The 22,015-nt window shown below is 42.0% G+C and overlaps 4 protein-coding genes across 6 annotated transcripts; 3 read left to right on the top strand and 1 right to left on the bottom strand.

The window, feature by feature from the left end:
* Positions 1 to 73: 73 nt before the first annotated feature.
* On the top strand, positions 74 to 5,834 carry LOC103986535 (leucine-rich repeat receptor protein kinase MSP1-like). The gene is made up of 2 exons (XM_009404551.3): positions 74 to 323; positions 1,750 to 5,834. The coding sequence occupies exon 2, from the start codon at positions 1,816 to 1,818 to the stop codon at positions 5,713 to 5,715; it is 3,900 nt and encodes a 1,299-aa protein (XP_009402826.3). The 5' UTR covers positions 74 to 323; positions 1,750 to 1,815; the 3' UTR covers positions 5,716 to 5,834.
* Positions 5,835 to 5,941: 107 nt separating this feature from the next.
* Positions 5,942 to 11,428, top strand: LOC103986442 (GDT1-like protein 4). 2 transcript variants are annotated; one of them, XM_009404464.3, is made up of 10 exons: positions 5,942 to 6,366; positions 6,467 to 6,535; positions 6,626 to 6,751; positions 6,844 to 6,942; positions 7,092 to 7,164; positions 7,816 to 7,901; positions 8,540 to 8,623; positions 8,802 to 8,861; positions 10,717 to 10,825; positions 10,902 to 11,428. In XM_009404464.3, exons 1-10 carry the CDS (start codon positions 6,268 to 6,270, stop codon positions 11,237 to 11,239), a joined length of 1,143 nt encoding a protein of 380 aa, XP_009402739.2. In that variant the 5' UTR covers positions 5,942 to 6,267; the 3' UTR covers positions 11,240 to 11,428. The 2 variants fall into 2 exon arrangements, with proteins under 2 accessions (XP_009402739.2, XP_018681314.2); XM_018825769.2 differs by lacking the exons at positions 10,717 to 10,825; positions 10,902 to 11,428 and adding an exon at positions 9,876 to 10,201.
* Positions 11,429 to 15,691: 4,263 nt separating this feature from the next.
* Positions 15,692 to 19,482, top strand: LOC135637610 (uncharacterized). Of its 2 annotated transcripts, XR_010496333.1 has the most exons (3): positions 15,692 to 15,969; positions 16,087 to 17,281; positions 19,089 to 19,482. XR_010496333.1 is itself a non-coding variant. In XM_065150252.1 (2 exons), the coding sequence occupies exon 2, from the start codon at positions 16,333 to 16,335 to the stop codon at positions 17,224 to 17,226; it is 894 nt and encodes a 297-aa protein (XP_065006324.1). In that variant the 5' UTR covers positions 15,692 to 15,969; positions 16,087 to 16,332; the 3' UTR covers positions 17,227 to 17,508. The 2 variants fall into 2 exon arrangements, 1 of the variants encoding a protein (XP_065006324.1); XM_065150252.1 differs by lacking the exon at positions 19,089 to 19,482 and having other exon boundaries at positions 16,087 to 17,508.
* A 111-nt stretch (positions 19,483 to 19,593) lies between these two features.
* On the bottom strand, positions 19,594 to 21,797 carry LOC103986444 (small ubiquitin-related modifier 2). The gene is made up of 3 exons (XM_009404466.3): positions 21,583 to 21,797; positions 19,970 to 20,119; positions 19,594 to 19,886 (listed from the first exon to the last, which is right to left on the bottom strand). Exons 1-3 carry the CDS (start codon positions 21,658 to 21,660, stop codon positions 19,809 to 19,811), a joined length of 306 nt encoding a protein of 101 aa, XP_009402741.2. The 5' UTR covers positions 21,661 to 21,797; the 3' UTR covers positions 19,594 to 19,808.
* Positions 21,798 to 22,015: the final 218 nt, after the last annotated feature.

Genomic DNA, 22,015 nt, shown 5'->3' with positions numbered 1-22,015 from the left:
TGTTCTCTCATCACATTCTGAGTCATTAGTAAGTCATGATTACGCCCAAACCGAGCTTATCTTTTCTCCTCTCTCTCTCACTCTGAAACGATTCCTCCTCGCACATCTCATGACCTCCACACCAAAGAGTACACTCAAAAGAAGCACGACACCTGCAAGTTATCGACATTGCCACAAGCAAGCGCAGGTTTCTTTCTTCCGTCGACCACGGCGAAGGATATCGCGGCCCAAACTTAGTCTGCTGGGGATCTCGGTGGTGGGGCCGAAAGGTAACCCGGCAGCGACACCGATTCTCTGGGCCCCTCGGTAGCTGAAACAGCTCGGTGAGGCTCTCTGCGTCTCTCGCTCGCTCGTCGCCGCCGTTCGGCTTTTGCTCTTTGTCTGATCTGTTGCCCTGTTGATGTGGTTCTGTTGCAATGCGACCAATTCTTCCGGTGTTCGTCTCTCTTGCTGCTGCTTTCTTTACGAAAAAGATTATCTTTTTTTCGTTTGGATTCTTCTCGTCTTGATATGGATGAGACGGTTAACAAAAGGAAGCTCTGTTCTTTGTGTTCTTCTCAACACAAATCCACTTCGGTACTCTCGACTCTCCCGAAACCGATCGATGATCATTGAGCAGATAAAGTTCATTCTCCTCGATCCGTTAAAGAAACCCTAAGTGGCGGTTTCTCCGAACACATTCCAAACAGTGGAAAATTTGATTCGTCGCCAGTGCGCCTATTAGAACCGTAAAAGCATTCCACTCCTCGTCTTTTGCCGCACCTTTATCCAATCCCTCTTGTCTTCTCTCCCCGTTTTCGAGCAGAAAACCGCATAAAGATGGCGCCTTTCGCGCCTCCGTCGGTTCTCCTCGATCCCAAGCCTTCGAGAACCACAAGACGACTCCAGATCTTTCTTGGTGAGCGCCTGCCACTGAGCCGGAGTGTCAGGTTTCCAATGTTTTCCTGCAGCATGACTGGTCGAGCGGTTCACCAACCTTTCTGCCACTTCCTATCTCCAGCTCTCACCTCACCTGCCGTTAGAGCTCTCAGAGGAGTGAGGTAGGAGATTCCTGTCTCTCTCGTCTCTCTCTGGGGCTTACTTTTGTGACCTCAGTTCCGATTTGGACCAGGCTTCTGCAAAGCTTTGCCTTTACCATCTCTTCCAGCTGGCTCTGAGAAGGGTATGGTGGTTCGGATATTGGGAATGGCTTGTTGTTGCCTTTTCCTTCTGTTACAGTATGGGTTTCTACTGTGCCTCTTGTTTCTTTTATGAAAAGAGAAGGTTCTTTTAATGCTTCGATCCATCTTTTTCTGGCGAGATGTGTGTTTCTGATGGCTGGTTTTGTTTCACTTGATTGTGTAAAGCTTCAGTTCTCTGTCTCTTGTGGCCGTTCTATTTTATTTTGCTTCTGGGGACACCCATTGCTACTGTTTCTCACTGTTCTCAAAAAGTTCTCTTTTCCATTTGTTGTTCCTTTTTGTCTTTAGTTGCTTCTGCGAGGAGGAAAGTAACACTTTGGTGGAAAGCCAAATAGTATCAATTTCTTTTGCCAGCTCTGTCTGTGTATTAGATAGTGAGTTATGGTTATGATATGAAGCTTGTTCCGACTATCTGTAGTTTCTTTGTTGTCGTAGCTTTTCTCTTGTGTTTGCCTGTTCTTTTCTCTCACACAGGTATTGAATGATCCATTCTTATTGATGGGAAAGGGTAAGGATAAGAACAGCTTTGTGCACATCCTACTGAATTTGTTCTGCTTTGATCATGCAGATTACGCCTCTCAAATTAAAGATTGAAGTGCTCCAAGTTTTAGAGGTTCTCAGTAGCTGCATAAGCATGTCAACAAGAGGGAAGAGATCTCAGACGCTTCATGCCTTCTCATTCTTCGTTATCTTCGTCGTCCCCTACACGCCTTTCTTGCATGCAAGTTACACTGTTGAGATGGAGAAGTTGCTCACGCTGAGAGACTCACTTTCCCAAGGAAGAAACTTGTTATCTAACTGGTTTAACGTGGAAAGTCCCTGCAACTGGTCAGGCATAACATGTGTTGGTCCAGCAGTTCAGGCCATAGATTTATCTTACACACCCCTTAACTCATCAATTCCGAGCTGCATTGGTGAGTTCAGACATCTGAAAGCACTCAACCTCAGTGGCTGTGGATTCTCTGGTCAAGTTCCAGATTCGTTTGGTGATCTACAAACTCTGCAGTCCTTGGATTTGAGCAGGAATCAACTCTCTGGAGCTCTGCCTTCTTCACTTGCCAACCTCAAAATGCTCAAAGAACTTGTCCTTGACTCCAATTCCTTCTCTGGAGGCTTGAGAATCATAGTTGAACATCTGAAAGGTCTCACGAAGCTTTCGATCTCGGGAAATTCTTTCTCAGGGAGCATTCCACTAGATATAGGGAGCTTACAGAATCTGGAGTATCTGGACTTGAGCATTAACTACTTGTCTGGAACATTACCAAGCAGCTTGGAAAACCTCAGCAGACTCCTGCACTTGGATGTCAGCCGAAATAGGCTCTCTGGGTCCATCTTTCCTGGCATTGGTTCCCTTGGAGTTCTCTTAACTCTTGACCTTTCTTCAAACAGCTTTATAGGATCTCTACCAAGTACCATTGGCAGATTGACAAGTCTAGATTCTCTCTGGTTGGGTCGCAATGGCTTCACTGGGAGTGTTCCAGTAGAGATTGGCAAGATGAAGCAGCTCAAAGTTTTCTCTCTCCACAGTTGCAAGCTCACAGGAACTGTTCCGAGGGAGATCTCTGATCTCAGGAACTTAATAGATTTAGACATTTCAGAGAACAATTTTGAAGGGGAACTACCTCGATCTATAGGAAATTTGGTGAACTTAATGTATCTGGTTGCAGCTGATGCTGGGTTGAGTGGGCATTTACCAGAACAACTAGGCAGCTGCAAGAATCTAAAGATCCTAGACTTGTCTTTCAATTCCTTCTCTGGTCCTCTTCCTGCAAGTCTTGCAGGACTCGAATCTATCACTACATTTATCGTAGAAGGAAATCACCTGGAAGGTCCCATTCCCCCCTGGATTTCGAACTGGAAGATGGTAAACTCCATTAGGTTGGGCAAGAACCAATTCAGTGGATCTTTGCCTCCACTTGATCTGCCATTTCTGACCTCATTCTCTGCTGATGCCAATCAACTCTCTGGAGAAATTCCCTCAAAGATATGTGATTGCAGGTCCTTGTCTTCTCTCTCTTTATCGGAGAATAAACTAACTGGCAGCATCGAAGAAACCTTCAGAGGATGCTCTAATCTTACTGATTTGATCCTACTTGGGAACAACTTACATGGTGAAATACCAGACTACTTGGGTGAGCTTCCACTGGTTACATTGGAACTGTCACAGAATAATTTCTCTGGACATGTTCCGGATCAACTGTGGAGATCTCCAACGATTCTAGAGATATCTTTGAGCAGCAATCTACTTGCAGGCTGCATTCGGATCGCCGTCGGCAACATTTCTAATTTGGAGAGACTACAACTAGACTATAATTTTTTTGAAGGATCCATACCGAAGTCCATTGGCAAGTTGAGAAATCTGACAAACTTGTCTCTGCATGGAAATAGACTATCTGGGGAGATACCACCCGAGCTCTTCAAGTGCACAAACCTTGTGGCGTTGGATTTGGGTTCAAACAATCTGACTGGTTCTATTCCAGAAGCCATATCTCGGTTGAATCTGCTGGACGATTTAGTTCTGTCGAACAACCAACTCTCTGGTCATATTCCAGGTGAGATCTGTGCTGGATTTCAGCGGGCTGCTTACCCAGATTCGGAGTTCACGCAGCACTATGGTGTGCTCGATCTTTCCTACAACAATCTAACAGGTCAGATCCCTGCGGCCATCAAGAACTGCGCAGTGTTGAAGGAGCTAAGGCTGCAAGGCAACATGCTCAGTGGCAGCATCCCTCCTGAGCTTGCAGAGCTGACGAACCTGACCTTGCTTGATTTCTCCTTCAATTCCCTCAGCGGCCCGATTCTGGTTCAGGTTTCCCCATTGCAGAGCCTACAAGGTCTTCTCCTGTCAAACAATCAGCTCGGTGGTCTCATTCCAAGCGAGTTGAGCTTGATGCTCCCCAGCTTAGTGAAGCTCAATTTGTCGTCCAACAGGCTGACTGGTCCTATTCCGGAGACCGTCTTTGACATCAAGACACTTACAGATGTTGATATCAGCTCGAATTCACTTTCTGGTTCAATCCCGTTCGGTGGCAGCATTGCCAGGGGGATCAGCTCCCTGCTTATCTTCAATGCCAGCAACAACTACTTGAATGGCACCATGTCGGAGTCGGCGTCGAATCTTACCTCCCTGGCTATTCTTGATCTCCACAACAACAGTATCACTGGAAGTTTGCCGTCATCGCTCTCCAAACTTGACTATCTGACTTATCTGGACCTCTCCAACAATGGGTTTCTCGGCGACATCCCCTGTGACGTCTGCAGTATCGTCGGGCTTTCCTTCGCCAACTTCTCCGGCAACAAGCTGTACAGGTATGCGCCTGAGGAATGCGCTTCAGCAAATCGATGTGTAGCACAGTTGGTACCTTATCCACCACCAACTCGATCACCAACTGGGGGCTTGATTTGGGGCGTCGGGCTTGGTGCTGCAGTAGGATTGCTAGCTCTGGTGTTCCTTCTGCTCAAGTGGAAAGCAATGAGGCAGCAGTCCCTGGATCTTGTCTCCACTGACAAGGCCAACTTGGCAGCCGTCGAGCCGGCCTCCAGTGACGAGCTGCTGGGGAAGAAGATGAAGGAGCCATTGAGCATCAACGTAGCCACATTTCAACATGCCCTGCTGCGGCTGACTCCGAGCGAGATCATGAAAGCTACCGAGAACTTCAGCAAAGCTCGAATTATAGGCGATGGCGGTTTCGGCACCGTCTACAGAGCAGTTCTGCCGGAGGAATGCGTGGTGGCAATCAAGAGGCTTCACGGTGGCGGCCAGTTCCAGGGCGACCGCGAGTTCTTGGCAGAGATGGAAACAATCGGGAAAGTGAAGCACCGAAACCTCGTTCCACTGCTCGGATACTGCGTCTCCGGCGACGAGCGGTTCCTGATATACGAGTACATGGAGAACGGGAGCCTCGAGGTCTGGCTGCGGAACCGAGCTGATGCTGTCGACGCCCTCAGTTGGCCCGTAAGACTCAAGATTTGCCTGGGATCCGCTCGTGGCCTTGCCTTCCTTCACCATGGCTTCGTGCCTCACATCATTCACCGCGACATGAAATCCAGCAACATCCTACTCGACAAAGACTTCGAGCCGAGAGTCTCAGACTTCGGCCTCGCACGTATAATTAGCGCCTGCGAGACGCATGTCAGCACTGACCTCGCGGGGACGTTCGGATACATCCCGCCGGAGTACGGGCTTACGATGAGAGCCACCGCGAAGGGGGACGTCTACAGCTTCGGGGTGGTTACGCTGGAGTTGCTGACGGGATGGCCTCCGACGGGACAAGAGGAGGTGGAAGGCGGCGGAAACCTGGTTGGGTGGGTGAGGTGGATGGTGGGGCGTGGGAAGGAGGCTGAGGTGTTCGACCCATGCTTGCCCCACGCCGGTGGCGGCCCGTCCAGGGAGCAGATGATGCGGGTGCTCGCGGTCGCACGCGCATGCACCGCCGACGAGCCGTGGAAGAGGCCCACCATGCTCGAGGTGGTAAAGATGCTCAACGAGATTAAGATGGAAGCGTGTGGTGATCTCGTTACCCGCCATGTCTGATAGATGCTTGCTGGTATGACCTCAGTAAAATGCAGTAGAACAGAGACTCCTCGTCAACATGCATTATGTCGGACGTTACGTACATGTACTATGGTAATTGGATGTAACATGTCGGTATTTGATGGATTATACAATCGTAACGGTACCGTCTATCTTCCTTTTAAATCATTTAAAATATAAAAAAACCTATAAATAATAATAATAATAAAAATAAATAAATAAAATAACCAATCGATCAGCTGAATCGGCGAACGCAGAGAGCGTTGCTGCCTTACTGCCGCTCCCGTCTCTGTTCCCTTCATCGCCTCCTTCCTCAGATCCGCTCTCGTCTCTCTCTGTTTCCGTTTGCCTTTTTCTCTTTTGAGCTGAGATCTTTGTTCATTTTGTCGATCCGATCTGTTCTTGTTCCCAATTCCCCACCCTCGATCTCTTCTCGTTCTCTGATGTATTGATTCCTTGGGTCTGCTCCCCTTCTTTCGCCTCCATTCCGTCTCCCCCTCTTCTTGAAATTGCATAGTTTGGATCTGAATCTGGGGTGTTAGCTCCGTTGCCATGGATCGGTCCGGCGGGAGCCCTGGATTTGGGCTCTCCTCGATTGTTGTTCTTCTGCTCATCTTCCTCGGTTCCTTTTCCTCCCTGGTGTTGGCCCAGGTAATTTCCGAATTTTTTTGTTGTCCTTTTTCTTCCGTTCTTCAGCTAATGAAGAAGTGGATTTTGTTGATTTGACATTTGAGTTTTGTTCGCTTTTCAGGAATTAGAGGTGGACAATGATGAGACTGCATCGAGCTTCTCGGCCAAATCGTTGGATCGGCGCACGAAGGCGAGCTGAACTTTCCATGTTGCATCTTCTTGATGGCGATGCTTTGCGTCTCTCTTCCTTTGATGGTTTTTCTTTCGACATTCGCTGCAGATGTTGCTTCACCCATTCCGAAAAGATGAGAATGCGAGCGACGGCAGAGTTGTGTCTTTGGACCAAACGGGGTTGGGGCTCTTCGATGCCTTCTTTGCTAGCTTGTCCATGATCATTGTCAGTGAGGTGTGTGTGCTTGACTTTGCTCATGGATTTAGCAAGTTTGGTTCTTGAATTAGTTTGGTTACACTAACATTAACCGTCATTTCAATTGCTAGATCGGAGATGAGACTTTTATTATTGCTGCTCTTATGGCGATGCGTCATCCAAAATCAATTGTTTTGTCTGGTGCACTCATGGCGCTTGTTGTGATGACGGTAAGGTTCTTTGCATGTCACAAGGCTTTCCCATTGTTGAGATACTTGTTCTTCTACATTTCCTTTCTCAAAGTCTTCTCTATGTTGTGAGTATTGCATCCTTAACTGTGTTATTGGCAGTTTCGTTTCAGTCCTACTTGTCGTTTTAGGTACTGTCAACTGGACTTGGTAGGATCGTGCCCAATTTGATATCGAGGAAGCACACCAACAGTGCAGCTACTGGTAAATATTTCCCTTTGCGTGTTTGACTAGGATGGACTGCTGACCTGATAAAGACATTAACAAATGGATGGATATTTCCCTTTCTATGTTATGCAGTCTGCTAATCTTGTCTTTCTTTTTCTCTCTGCTGGTGTATCTTTTCTTATTTCTTTCTTTAGTGAGTCTCCTCTTAAAACAAGATAACAAAACTATTTTTATAGGAAAAAGTCTAACTAGGAATACATTTGATTGGATCATATTGTTTTCTCAATCATATCGTTACTGCTTTACTGAATATAATTCTTTGGTTGTTCTTTCTGTGATGTTTGCTTAAAATTGATCCATTGGCCACTCATTGGAATTCTCTTTTCTGTAACTTTTGGGTTCACTTTATTGGACAATATGATTGTAGTGTTTATTGTATCTGAGACAAAGTAATTTATTCCTATGAACTTCAGAAGGTCAGATCACTGCAAAATATATTAATTTGTGATAAGCAGTCTTTTGAAGTGCCTTGTAGTATTAGCTTCTCTGTTTATTATTACAGTGCTTTATGAATTCTTTTGGGCTGCAGATATTAAAAAAAAAGAGAAAAAGAATTGGTTTCTGATAAGTAGTTGTTTGATCCATGAACTGGTGTGCGGTATTCACTTTTATGTTTACTCCAAGCAGTGCTTTATGCATTTTTTGGCCTTCGATTACTGTACATTGCCTGGAGATCAGATTCGAAGACATCACAGAAGAAGGAAATGGAAGAAGTATGTCAATCATTTTTTGGAATAAAATGATTTGAAATTTAATGGCCTGACTGTTCCTGATGATTTTGTTACTATATTCTTGCTTAGTTTAAAAATGTAAATTTTACTTGGAGTGTTAAGGAACTTTGCTACATTACTTTTCTCTTCTTGGCCTTAACATTTTTACTTTGTTGATGCATATTACCACATTCAAATTGAAACTTGTCGCAGTGAAAATTTCTTGACGATACATGGCTTTAATATATAACTTGGAGATTATATATTTAGTGGGCCAAAGTAAAACATTAACTATAACTATTTCATGCAAGTAAACTATTGTAGGCTATCATGGCTGACTTGCAGCCTTTTCTTTTCTTATCTCTGGATGATGGAATGATATAAAATATTATGTTTTGTAATGGAAGTTTGATATGTGGATACGTATCATCTACAAATTTTTATAACTTTATTCAACTTCAACTCTATCATATTTGTTTCAACAGATTGAAGTCAAAACTGACTCCTTTATCCTGTGAAAACCACACTAAATTCATTGTTCTATGAATCAGCAGATGAAATGACTTCAAAAGTTCTTTATTGTTCTAAAAATTTTATAAGAAAATTTTATGTTGTTAACTTGTATGATGAAATGAATGCAGGTTGAAGAAAAACTCGAGTCAGGGCAAGGGAAGTCGACATTGCGCCGCTTCTTTTCAAGATTTTGTACACCAATATTCTTGGAGGTATGTCTTCTTTCAATCCTAATTACTTGTGGGTGATAGGAACTACCTTTACATGTTTTCTCTTTTGGTTCTGAAGGGGTCTCTTGTGGTTTGGTTTACATTGATGCCGTCGAACATTCCAAGACCTAGTAATACTGATGACTCAACTTTTATTGATGTAACTACCTTCTCCATGCAGTCATTTATTTTGACCTTTTTGGCTGAGTGGGGGGATCGCAGTCAGATAGCAACTATTGCGGTGAGCTCATCTTTTGTGCTAATTGTTCTTTTATGCCTCTTATAGTGGTTAATGCAACTAGTGATTGACACCTAGCATCATCTGGATGTTTGAACTGCACTTCATCTACTTTCTCATAATTAATAACTCGGTTCCTTTCATTCAAATTTGTATTGAATAGTTCCTGTTTTGTCTAATTCCTAAACTAATTTAGCTGTCCACTTAGTTGTGTGTCCTCCATGCTCTAGTCAATCTATCTTCCAAAATAATTTTAGAAAATTTTGTCTTGATAAAGTTGTTAGCTTTTATTAAGTGTATTTGCTTGTGATACAAATCTAGTTGGCTGCTCACGTTAGTACATCTAAAACCTTATCAAGTATGCCCTTATATGGTAAGGCTCTCATAGTCAGCTCATTCCCAATGGTTTCTAGCTCTGCCATGAGTTACAGGTTATGGTGTCCAACCATGACATTCTTCTAGGTTTCATGTTTATGTAAATTCGACAGGCTACCTGATAAATATGATTTGCAAGGATCAGCATATCTGCCTCAATGGCACTGCATGATATTGGCACATGAATCAGGGCTAGATGCATTTCCAAGTGTTTGATTTGGCAAGAAACCAATAAATACATGTGAAGACATGTATGAGAAACTGTTTGATAGAATGGTACCAATGTCTCAATGTTAAGAGGGTGTGAGAATTAGAACATAAGTTCGTGAGAAGCCTAAACCAAAGGGGCTTAATCTCTATCATTAGTTGATTCCTGAGATCTATGATCAAGAGATTCTCACAGTGGGCTTCTCCTCCTTCCTCCTTTTTTCCGTTTCTCTTCCTCTCTCCTTGTCTTCTTCCTCCACTTCCAACAGCATTAAAGAAATTTGTCTTCTTCTTCCTGCTCAACATTTTGCAGTTTCCTTTTATTGAATAAAAAAAGAAACTACAGAATCACACTGACATGATTTCACCACATGTTTACAAATCTCTGAAGTCTACTAATTGAACAAGTAACATGTCGCGTTGTGGATCATGCAGCTGGCAACTCACAAGAATGCAATTGGCGTTGCTGTGGGAGCAACTCTGGGACACACCATATGCACATCATTAGCAGTGGTCGGAGGGAGCATGCTGGCGTCAAAGATCTCACAGAAAACAGTGGCTACTATTGGCGGCCTCCTGTTTTTCGGGTTTTCTTTGTCATCATACTGCTACCCTCCATTATGATGTTAAATATCTGATTTTTTTTTTTATGGTAACCATTTGTTCCAAATAGAACTTTTCTTTCCTTTTTGCTGTGCCCATTTTTTTGGGCATCCAACACAGATATAATTAATTTAAATTGTAATTTGAAAGTCCTTTTAGTGTCTGTGTCATATCTTCTAATGTTTCGTAAGGTAGAAGACTCGGTAAAAGATTAGTCTGCTTTGGATCCTTTCGGGCTTTTCTTTTTTCCTGTTGTTGTTTTGCTAGTTAGTTAAATTAGTTAACTGTTAATAATCCAACATTAATTAAGCTATATATATATATAACAAGATTCAAAAATATATCGAATAATATTTTTAATCCTCAATCTTTGAAAAGTGAGTTTAATAAATTATCATCAGATCAATGTTTAAAGTATAAAAATAAGTTGGATGGATGTGATAAATAATATGACTTTATATATATATATATATATATATATATATATATATATATATATATATATATATATATATATATATATATATATATATATATATATATATATATATATATATATATATATATATATATATATATATATATATATATATATATATATAAAGGATAAAAAGCACACTTGAGCTTTCACTTATTTCATGCCAATAACTTCCTCTCCTGTTCCATTAATGAGGCCATGAGAGAACGGCGCATGGGCAAGCTCGTCGTCCTTCCCTTCTCCGCCAGCTGCGTCTCCCGCTCCAGTGTTGCCGTCAGCCAAAGCCAACCAAAGAGAGTACAAGGTGTCCCACCATCTCTTTCTCTTCCCTATTGGTGTTCCTCTCTCTCTGTCTGTCATGTTTCTTGGTCGCATTGCAGGAAGAGAGCTCGAGAAGCAGTCCACTGCGAAGACGAAGAGGGCTCACAAGATTCAGAAGCTGCTGATCAAGAGTCTGAAGAGCTTATCTCAGATGTTTGCGGTTTACGAAGAGGAGGATGAAGAGAGAGAGATGGAGATCGGTTTCCCGACCGACGTGCAGCATGTGGCTCACATAGGACGGGATGGGTTCGACACTACTACTGCTGCCATGAACAACATGGACGTGAAGAGCTGGGTCAAAGGTCCGGAGCTCCTCCCGCTTGACCCCCTCTCACTGCAGCAATTTGAGGCGGCCATGGCGACGCTGGCTTCTGTTCCTCCACCCCGCCGTCCGTGAGGTCCTGCTGCTTTGTTGTTCTTCCTATTTGCTTCTTCTTCTTCTTCTTCTTCTTGCTGCTATCGTTAAGCCGTCACATTTTAGTAGTTCTTGTTCTCTACTTGGTGTCTGTGATAACAATATGGACTTCGTCGAATCATCTCTCTCTCTCTCTCTCTGACCTCAGGCAATGCTGACACTGTTGGTTCACGTGACTTGATGTCCCACCGAAACCTCTCCATTTGTTTATAATCCTTGACATTAATCTAAAACAAAGAGACATAATCTTGTTTGTATCTCAACTCGAACATTTGTCCTTTGTAGAGAGAGAATCTAATCAACGTTCGAGTTTTCAAGGTAATCATATCTTACAACAGCTCTCATAGTCTTCTTCCTCACAACAACAAGTCTCGTGATCTATCATCTCCAATGCATTCTCTTCTGTAAGAACTTGGGAATCAATCTTGAAGGTAACTCAACTCCTTTGTTTTTGGTATACGTGCGAATTTGATCCTACATTTGCAGTCTTTCACTTGTATCCCCCGACTCAACAAATAAAGATGCATGAGATGAAAGCATACAACCGTATACAGATACGTATGCGTTTATGTATGCATGTAATTAGCAAAATCATTTATATATGTATCGAATTAGAAAAATCTATGCAAAATTGGGCAATTTGTTGCCACTCTAAATTATGTAGCTCCCATTCATAGGAGTAGCCATTTATTATTATAATCCATTAAATTTATAATAAAAAAATCATCGGTTTGATTCCGGTTCTAATCTCTAAGAATAAGAACTAAATTGTATAGTTTAGGTTTTAGTTTTATTCGGAATCATCGAATCTTTATCTGATTTGATTCAGAATTGTTTGAGTCGGTAACCCAATTCAATTTCAATTTAGGATCAATCCAATTTTAATTCGAACGAGCTATATAAGTGAATCATAAAGACCTTGATGAAAAGCAAGTAACTAACATATTGTCAAAAATCTTAAATCAATATTTTCATATTTATTTTTCATTAGGATGTGGAGTTGACATTAAAAGGGAGATTTGACAAGTTTTGAATGAAGAGGAATCGTTAAATTTACATTTAATCGTTACCTTCTTAGTTGCAGTTATATATATATATATATATATATATATATATATATATATATATATATATATAGTTGTTGTCTTTAATAGTCGGACATTGTCTAGACTCATATGCGTAGGAGGATTATTGAAGGTGAAAACATCAAACTCCTGATGTATTACCTGCATGAAAATCGAAGTCAAGAGAGGTTTCATGATCCAATCTCTTTGATACCCCAAGTAATCCGAGGTATATGAGTGTGGACGTTAAGCATGAAAATCGAAGTCAAAAGGGGCTCTCGTGAGAGGGGTCCAAAGTGTAGCATCTAGTTCATTTGACACATCAAACTTATATCCCTTTGATCCATTATCAACCTAGTGGCACGTCTAATTTGCCCGACACGTCTAGTTCATCATGCCTGAGCACTACTAGTGGTAATATATCATTGACTTACACTTTGTATCATCGATGGACGTATCTTGGTCGAACGAGGTCACTGACCTCCATGTCTTAAGTGAAGGTTCAACCTCCATGCCTCAATAAAGGTGAGGTCAAGTTTCCTGACCTCCCCACCAAGTGAAGATGAGTGTCGGATTTCTCGACCTTTATGCTTCTAGCGAAGCCCTGACCTTCATGCCTCGATAAAGGTGGAGGTCAGGTTTCGTAACTTTCCCGCCTTGGGGTGAAGGCAGGGATCAAGTTTCGTGACCTCTCCACTTTTAGTGAAGGTGGGGGTCGAGCTTCCCGACCTTCATGCCTTGGTGAAGGCAGGGGTTGGGTTTTTTGACCTCTCCACCTCGGGCGAAGGTAGGGTCAACATCTCTTTTCTTATTATGCAGAGGCCCCATTTCTATATGAGGTGCTCGTGTTTTATTTATTTATGGGCCTCTAGGTTGATGGACTATATTAAGTAATGACCTACCCATCTTGAGTAAAGGAGAGGTTGAAACTCGATCTCCTTGCTTCAAGCATTCTTTCTCTTATATCTCCCATCGTAGTGGTCTTATGCAGGTCGGATTTTTTAAACTCATGTACATTAGGCAAATCTCGCCTTATACCTCCCGCGATAATAGGTTTCTTTTTATTAGGGTTGGGCTCTCCCGACTTATGCCACTCAAACATATTTTGTCGTGTACCTCCCACCGTGATGAGTTTCTTATTATGCAGATCGAGTTTTGCTAACTCATGCACGTCGGACACATTTTGTCTTATGTCTCTTGTCATTATAGATTTCTTATTACGTGAGTTGAGTTTTCCTAACTCACGCATCTTAAACATATTTTATCTTATGCCTTATAACGTGGTAGGTTTCTTATTATGCGAGTCGGGTTTTTCCAACTCATGCACCTAAGACACATTTTGTCTTGTGTCTTTCGCTATTATAGGTTTCTTCTGATGTAGGTTAAGTTTTCTTGACTTATACATCTTGGACATATTTTATCTTGTGCCTCTTATCATGATAGGTTTCTTTTTATGTAAGTCGGGTTTCCTTAACTTACACACCTCAAACACATTTTGTCTTATGCCTCCCATCATGATAGGTTTATTATTACGTAAATCAGATTTTCTCAACTCACGTGCCTTAGATATATTTAATCTTTCGTTTCCTGCTATAATGGGTTTTTTCTAAGCCGAGTTTTTTTAACTCATGCATCTCGAACATATTTGTATTATGCTTCTCATCGTGATATGTTTCTTATTATGTTTTTTGAGGTGGTTTTCACATATCGATCACTTCTACACTTTTGGAGGTTGTCTTCGTACATTAGTTATTTTTGTGTTTTCCAAGATGATATTCATATATTGATCACTTTTATGCTTTTCGAAATAGTCTTGTATATTGATCATTTTTGTATTTTCTGAAATAACCCTTTATCCTTGACTTATAGCATCGCTATTACATCATGACCTTTCTTGACCAGGACATTGGTCTCTTGTCTACTTGGACGATCACATGAAAGCCCATAATCATTTGTCTTGGACCCTTACCCACGTGGACAAACAAACAAATGATGATATTGGTCTTCTCCTTTGTGAACTAGTGAAGATTAATTGATGATGTACTTTATAAATATAAATATATAATATTCTTAACATTATATTACTATACATCATTTATAGTCCTCGATCATTTCTATCTATGAAAGAAAGATATTAAAAGAGGTTGGAATACCCTTTCGATTCAAAGGTAAAGTTGCACTTCCATATGTGCTCCCACCATCACCATATCAACAAAGCTAATCATGATTGTTTGTGGTCCTCGCGTCAACATCGGACCTCTCCTATTTAATTATCCTCAATGAAAAAAAAAAGAGTAAATATATTTCCCAAACTTGAAAGTGACATATTTATCTCTACAAATCATATTTATATATGACCATCTCTCCTATTAATATTCTTGATACCTCCTAAACCTATTTAATTACTATAACATCAATGAAATCTCTCACTATTTTCTTATAATAATTTTACATTCATTCCCCCATGTAATACATATATTTTCTTTTATTTTTATAAATGATTAATAGTTAAAGTGTGTTTTAATCTCAAGACCTTAACAGTGATAGACAAAATTTATACTTACTAACCTAACACACACCTTCACAAATCTAAAGATATAATATATATATATATATATATATATATATATATATATTATTGTCAAAGAAAAAAATGCATATATTAGTGTCTTAGTAAAAAAAAATCATAATAATCATCATTACCCATACCTAATTTGAATTTATACGTTCGAGATAAAGATAAAGATATAGAAATTAAACATAAAATTTTTTAGAAGATAAATTAGAAGGGTCTTAATATTAACTAGAGATAATACAATTATTTCAACAACAAATACCCACCAAATGACGAATATTAACTACAAAGATTTGCACAATAACTTAAATTCATAAACATGGGGCCACAAAAGGATCTATCATGAGATCATCCTCCAATTTCCTTCATAGAATAAAGAGACCATGCAAACGTAACCCATCATCATATGAAACATTGACAAAAGTTGCAATCCATTATAGGATAATTAACAATCCATATCTGATACTTCTGTCCTCCTTAATATATTATATCTTATCAATCCAAGCCCTACTTTGAGAACGTAAGATATGCACGAACTTATGTAGCACTCTCTCAATATATATTATTATGTGTTCGTGCATTTTGTATCGCTTTGAATCAAGCATATCTGAGCCGTTCATTATTCACCTGAATCATGATTTCCATGTATTATAACATATATATCGGCTGTTACGAACAATAACGAGTACTATATAACGGAAACGTAAGCGTGTCGGCTGAGCCATGTGTTACAGCATGAGGCTATTTTGGTCATTTTGGGAGAGCAATGGTACAAGCCAGACGGAAGACGCATTCCCCTGTCACCGACAAGTCTCAGTCTCTCCACCACCACCACCACCACCACCACCACCATCACCACCACCCGCAGGAAGAGGAAGGGAGATGACGTGCGTCTTCGTCCTGCGTGTCGCCACAGGATTTGGAACGATGCGTGAAACCAAATGAGGTAGCGAAGAGAAGGCAGAAGACGACAGCAGGAGAGACGGGGAGGCGCTCTGGAATCGGCGGATGCCGATCCCCAAAACGAATCTTTCTTATACGTCATCTCCTCTCTCTCTCTCTCACTTCAATCGGTGAGGTTCCGGCTTCTATCCTTTTTATTATCTTCCTCTCGCCCTCGACTCTTCTTCGCTTCCTGTCCGCCTTCCTGATGTCTGTTGTCGTCGTTTTCTTTTGCCGGATGTTCAAAGGGCGGATCTTTCTGGCTTCCGCGAAGAGAATCCGATGCCTGCTCCGTCCATGTTGGGAATCTTCGCGCGTGGACTGAATCGGCAAACATGCATTTTTCATAGATCCAGGCATCTCGATTCCCGGTTCTCGAGCTCGGTCGCTGGCTTTCTGTTGTAGATTTGCGGTGCTTTGCTGGAAATCATTGCTTGGAGATCGATTTCTTTTCTTGTTTTGGAGGATTTTGTGATAAATATTGCATCTTGGGAATGGAGGGAAGGGAGTTGCGGCGAGGCGTGACGCTCTCGGAGCGGCTGTCTGTCGTCCACTCGTCCAATCTCGGGGACCTGCTCAAGGTCCGGGAGGAAGACGACATGCGCATCTGCCGCCGCCGGGGCGGCGATTCGGTGACTCTGGAATCGATTATCGCGTGCGAGAATAGGGAGGGATCTGCCACCTCCGGCGGCAGCGGAAGGACACTGCTCGACATCATCCATCAGGAGCACGAGGCGAGTGGGATCATGGCGGACGGGAACTCGAGCAACGAAGCCCACTGGAAGTCGTTAAGGGACCGCCTCCGCCTCCACATCGACGGCGTAGCCTGGGCGTCGGCGTCCGCTGGCCACTTACACCCAATCTCGGACGCCGAGCTCGTCGTCTCCGTTCGGAGTTCCGAGCTTGCCGTCCCAGAACCCACCGCCGCGTCAGCGACGGCCGCGGCAACTGAACTACCCTCAGTCAGCGGAGGAGGAAGCGACGAAATAAATGGCAGTGAAAACTCCGATCCCGGCGGCACCGCCGAGTCATCCGCACCAGCTGCTGTGCCGGCGGCGGCGGCGGAGGAGGAGGAGGAGCAGCCAGCGAGAGTGTCCCTCTTGGCGTTACTGGAGCAAACGGACAGGCAATGGGGAGGCAGCGGGAGGGAAAGGTTATCTTTATTCGCAGCGGCGCCGCCGGAGAAAGAGGTGGCAGCGGACGAGAGGGAGGGCGGCGGAGGGGTGATGCTGTACATGTGCTGCGTGTGCATGGTGCGGCACAAAGGGGCAGCGTTCATCCCCTGCGGTCACACCTTCTGCCGCCTCTGCTCGCGTGAGCTGTGGGTCAGCCGCGGCAGCTGCCCCCTCTGCAATGCCTACATCGTTGAGATCCTCGACATCTTCTAATGCCTCCTCCCGTTCTCCAACTCCGGCGGCCGCCGCCGCTACCACCATATCTCTGGTAATGGCTCCTCTTTTGTGATTAATTGGCATTATTTTTCCATCTGATACAACAACTGTGGAGATTGATGTCCAACAAGATGCTGTTAAACTGATGTTGGATGTCTAATTTAGTGTCATCAGTGCTGGATTTTGGTGGTGTGTGAGAAGATAAGGGAACAATTTTGGTGATGATGATGTTTATATGATGAGTGATTGATATAAACATTGCTAATTAAGCTTGTCTGATGGTAGAGAGTCCAAAGATCTACTGCTATTGGACTAAATTATGTCCATCCTTACAACAATCTAATCAAAACTTGTTGGCACTACATCTTTCTGTGCATGTCATACTCATCTAGAGATCTCATTGCCCTTCTCACTAGTGGCCCCATCCAGACTTTGTTCATAAGCAAATGCATGCATCTTCTTATAGATTTGTTCTGATTTGTGTTGTTATATCATATTGCTTGTGAATTGACATTGTAGTTGTTGAGTGCCCAGAAAAGTTTATTTAGGATTAATTCCATAGCCTGGGATTAGTACACATTGACAAAAATGAGAGAAAAAAACATTATATATCTGATAGTAATGAGCAACTCTACATTAAAGTTTCTTTGATATCTTGACCAATGCTACTTTCTATTTGCATTCTTTCTTTGCACAAGCAGTCATAATTTGATACCAATTAATTGTTTGATTCTGGTGATCTTTTAAGTGATTCATTATTTCTGTACATTCTGACTTCTAATTCTTTTCTCATGAAACAATTAACCTTAATTGATAACCCCCATAATGCATGCTTTTGAATAAAATATTGGTGACTTAGCATTGAATTTTGATTTTTGAGAGAGCTAAATGCCAATGATGACAAAATTATTATATACATCAAAAATCACATGTACAGTGCTGAACTGATCATATGGTTGCCTGAGCTTGAAATTACTCCTAGTGATTATTAACATCTAAATGCCTGATTACTGATTGTGATACTGAAAGATTTATGGCTGCTTTGATGTCCAAAAGGCCTAACCAGAAATTTACAAGAGATTGGAAGGACATAATTATTCTTCAGTAGTTGAATGGCATGTGATCCTATTTGATCTATGCCTGTATTAGGGGGTTTGAGCTTCAAGCTCATGTCATTGTATTTTTGCTTCTCTCCTGCATCATTCTGGAGAGATCCAACTGAGCCACTAAACCCATCTCAAAATCTAAATCTTTCCAGCTGCCATCTCAGAAAATTAATTAAGTGTATCTGTTATCATTTGTTGCACAACTAAACTTGTATTACTCTGCTAATCTTGGCTTATGCTTGTTGATAAGGGGTTGTTTTTTGTTTCTCTTGATTGAGGATTTTTGTGATGCTTCAGAATTTTTTCTCCCCCTGGCTGAGTAGTCTCTTTATTGATTGTCTGAAAAGTGATAGCATTGGATTCCTCTTGTCTACTTATGACTGCAGTTGTTCATCAGACCTATCTGAAATTTGTTTCTTTATATATCCCAATTAGCTTGTATGATAAGGGTTTTGGGAATCTTGGGATTAGTTGTATCCTTCAGTTGCAACTAATGCTGCTCAATGAGTAAGATTTCCTTCAAATATTGATTCACAATGATGTGATTATGGGTTTTTCTTGATTATGAAATGTTAATTGCATTGGAATACCTGCTGAAATGTAGTGACACTGTGCAGTAATCTGATTGACATGCATGAATTTGTGCTTTGATTATATAGGAAGATTTTGATTAGATACAAATGCAAAAAGCAATTTACCTAAACAAAATATTATGAAGAAAAAAATACATATTAACAAAAATACATCCATCAGATCATCAACAACAATTTCGAATGGTACTTGATGAATGCTGATGGCCATCTATTTAATGAGCACCATGAAAGTGCTGTGGACTGGAGAAAAGAAAGCTGAAATGGTTACAGTGGACAGCTACTGCAGCAGATGCTTTGGCAATGCATTGAAGCTTCAACAGCTCCAACAAAAGTCTGGCCACTGCTGCTTCATCAGAACCAGCACCAACCATGGCTCATAGTTCTTACTTTTCTTTTTGGAAAAAGAAGCATGGCTAATGAATCTCATTAAATTGTCCTCTCTGTTAGCATTGAAGTTTGGATAGACTGAAACCACATAAAAGTCTGTCAAGATTCTGTGAAATCAATGTGTATAAAGCTTTGCATGCTCTACTGCCATGTTAATTTCTCATCAATGCTCTCCATCTGAAATCATTTCTTAATCTGTGATTGACATGCCTCTGGAGCTATTCTAAATGAAGGATATCCTATATATTCAAAACACTCAATCCATTAAGGCCAATCAATTAACATTAAATTCTCATTTCAACCAAATGGATTTCATATGACAAAACAGAACCACCATGAACAGAGAATTGAAAGTGAACATTCCAAACACAGACATCGAAGGCCCCAAGATAATGTCACCCAAAAATATGAGTTCATAACCTACACTTCTTGACCACTGACTCCACTAGCTGCTACTCTAATTACAAGGTTCTAAGCCAACATAGAACTAGAATTATCTCGATGTGCTTGGCCGACCACCCCCAGTTTGGTGCAACATGGCATCAATCTCATCCCCATCCTCCATTTCAAGCTGCAAGATACAAAGATAAAATGTTTGAGATCAGATTGCCCTTAGTAGTAACAATATATTGACAAAACAAAATGATCAGTTACTTCATCAGGAGTCTGCTCGCCCCTCAGTCTACGGCCATCAAACAAAAAAGCAATCGCGTTGAAGTCCATTGATTGACGATCACAGTAGGCACTCATGAGCTTCCGCAGCTGAGTGCTGCGCTTGATCCTGAAGAAGACCTCATTTCCATCCTTTGGAACACAAGAACACAAAATTAGTACAAGACTGATTGCAGCATTATTTAACATCCGAAAAATCATACTATATGACAAATATGATATCAGCCTACCATGATTTAGCATGGTTTTAGTGCCAAGGTCCCAAAAACCCCCGAGGTGCTAGGCACTTGCTTAGGAGCTCACCCAATCAAAGTGAGATGCTCCATAATATTAAAATATAAAAAAAATATGGAGAAAGGTGAGGAAAGAGAGGGCGACGGATGAAGCTGCGAATGAAGGCAACAATAGTGGAGGAAGCTATGGACGAAGGTAGCAACGGCGGAGAAAGCTGCGGACGAAGGTGGTAGTGGCAAAGGAAGTTGCGGACAAAGGTGGTAGTGGTAGAGGAAGCTACGACGAAGGTGACGACTGCATAGGATGTTGCAAACGAAGGCGATGATGGAGGAAGCTGCGGGTGAAGGTGACGGCAATAGATGGAGATGAGGACAAAGGTGACGACGATGAATGGAGTTGCAGATGAAGGCCACGATCATGGATGTAGGGTTTCACTTTGAGGATAAACTAGGCCAAGCTCAGGGGGGTTTTGTGTTAAGACAGATTAGTTGGTTTGATTGAACCAACTTGCTTGTTTAATTGAACCAACCATGAACCCAAACCCATCTTCACTCAGGCACTTGGATGCCTTGGGAGAGAGCTCGGGAAGCGGTTCATGAAAATGTCTCGCCCGCAGGTTTTGCAAGGCGCTCAAGCCTCGCCTCGCCAGAGTGCCTAGGCAAGCGTTAGAGCACCTTTTGAAAATACTATATAATACTTTCAGACGATGGAAAAGGTGAGAACCAAGCCACCATCAATGGTAACTCCTCTATCTTGTATTCATAAATGTGGGCACCCAAACAATGTACCATAAATGCCACAAAACTAAAATAGATTATTACTAACAATGCATCTAATACATGTCCCAGATAATTTCATCAATTTCTAGTTTGACATGAACTTTGAAACAACATCATAAAGTTAGATCTCTTGGCATCAACTTAGCAAGCATAACATCTGATGCAAGGTTCCTGGATAAGAATCCCTAATCAATGGCATTCATTTCCTGACCTAGATAATTTAATCAACTACAAGGTGCACAACAACCTCTAATTAACAAAATTCACTACTTGGTGTACCCAGTTCTATTAGCTACTGGACTTGTGCTAATCCACAACCACATGTACGATGCCAGAGATTAATGTGCAAGTAATTTAAAAAGGGAACAACCACAATTCCAAATACCCCCCAAAAAATTCATTTTTGGGCAAAGATTTCAAATCTATCTTAAACACCTTCAATAAATGAGCAAAATTAGCCAAAGAAACTCAAAAGATCTGAACCAAATGTAACTAATAGGAAGAACATAACCAACAGAGTATCCAATTCTTGCCGGAAAATGGGAGAATGGTAAAGGGGGAGAAGAGGATGAGAAATCAGACCTGTGACTTGACCTTGAGATTGATGTGCGCCGACTGATCCGCCGGCTTCTTGTCCTCCTCTTGCCCTGCGCCCGACATCCCTCGATCGACCCTCGCTCCCAAAATCTTCCTCAGGGTTTCGATCTCTCCAAGTTCCCTTCCCCCGTGTTTGTCCGGAGACCAGCAACGGTACGCCGAGGAGGGCGACGTTTCGAGTGCGCGCCCTGCGGAACCAAGTCGATCGACGACTGCTGTAGTATCCACTTGGACGGTTGAGATTTGCTGCGTTTAACATGATTGACGGTCCGATTGGCGAGGCTGCTATGTTACAGTGGGCACAAAATGCCTTGTTTTGACCGTATACTACAAGTATACGGGGCCGTATGGGTGTCACTTCTCGTAGTATACACAATTATATTATACATGTAGAATCAAATCTTTGGAAGAAGACAAA

This window comes from Musa acuminata, chromosome BXJ3-5, assembly GCF_036884655.1.
Source record: "Musa acuminata AAA Group cultivar baxijiao chromosome BXJ3-5, Cavendish_Baxijiao_AAA, whole genome shotgun sequence".
Taxonomy (NCBI): Eukaryota; Viridiplantae; Streptophyta; class Magnoliopsida; order Zingiberales; family Musaceae; genus Musa; species Musa acuminata.
This window is presented reverse-complemented; position numbering and strand designations above follow the sequence as displayed.

Coding starts and splice junctions, on each gene's coding strand:
- LOC103986535 (XM_009404551.3), top strand. CDS start 1,816: ATGTCAACAAGAGGGAAGAGATCTCAGACGCTTCATGCCTTCTCATTC.
- LOC103986442 (XM_009404464.3), top strand. CDS start 6,268: ATGGATCGGTCCGGCGGGAGCCCTGGATTTGGGCTCTCCTCGATTGTT. Junction 6,367..6,466: donor CCTCCCTGGTGTTGGCCCAG/GTAATTTCCGAA, acceptor TTCGCTTTTCAG/GAATTAGAGGTGGACAATGA. Junction 6,943..7,091: donor TGGCGCTTGTTGTGATGACG/GTAAGGTTCTTT, acceptor TTGTCGTTTTAG/GTACTGTCAACTGGACTTGG.
- LOC135637610 (XM_065150252.1), top strand. CDS start 16,333: ATGGAGGGAAGGGAGTTGCGGCGAGGCGTGACGCTCTCGGAGCGGCTG.
- LOC103986444 (XM_009404466.3), bottom strand. CDS start 21,660: ATGTCGGGCGCAGGGCAAGAGGAGGACAAGAAGCCGGCGGATCAGTCG. Junction 20,120..21,582: donor ATCTCAAGGTCAAGTCACAG/GTCTGATTTCTC, acceptor TGTGTTCCAAAG/GATGGAAATGAGGTCTTCTT. Junction 19,887..19,969: donor GCGAGCAGACTCCTGATGAA/GTAACTGATCAT, acceptor TGTATCTTGCAG/CTTGAAATGGAGGATGGGGA.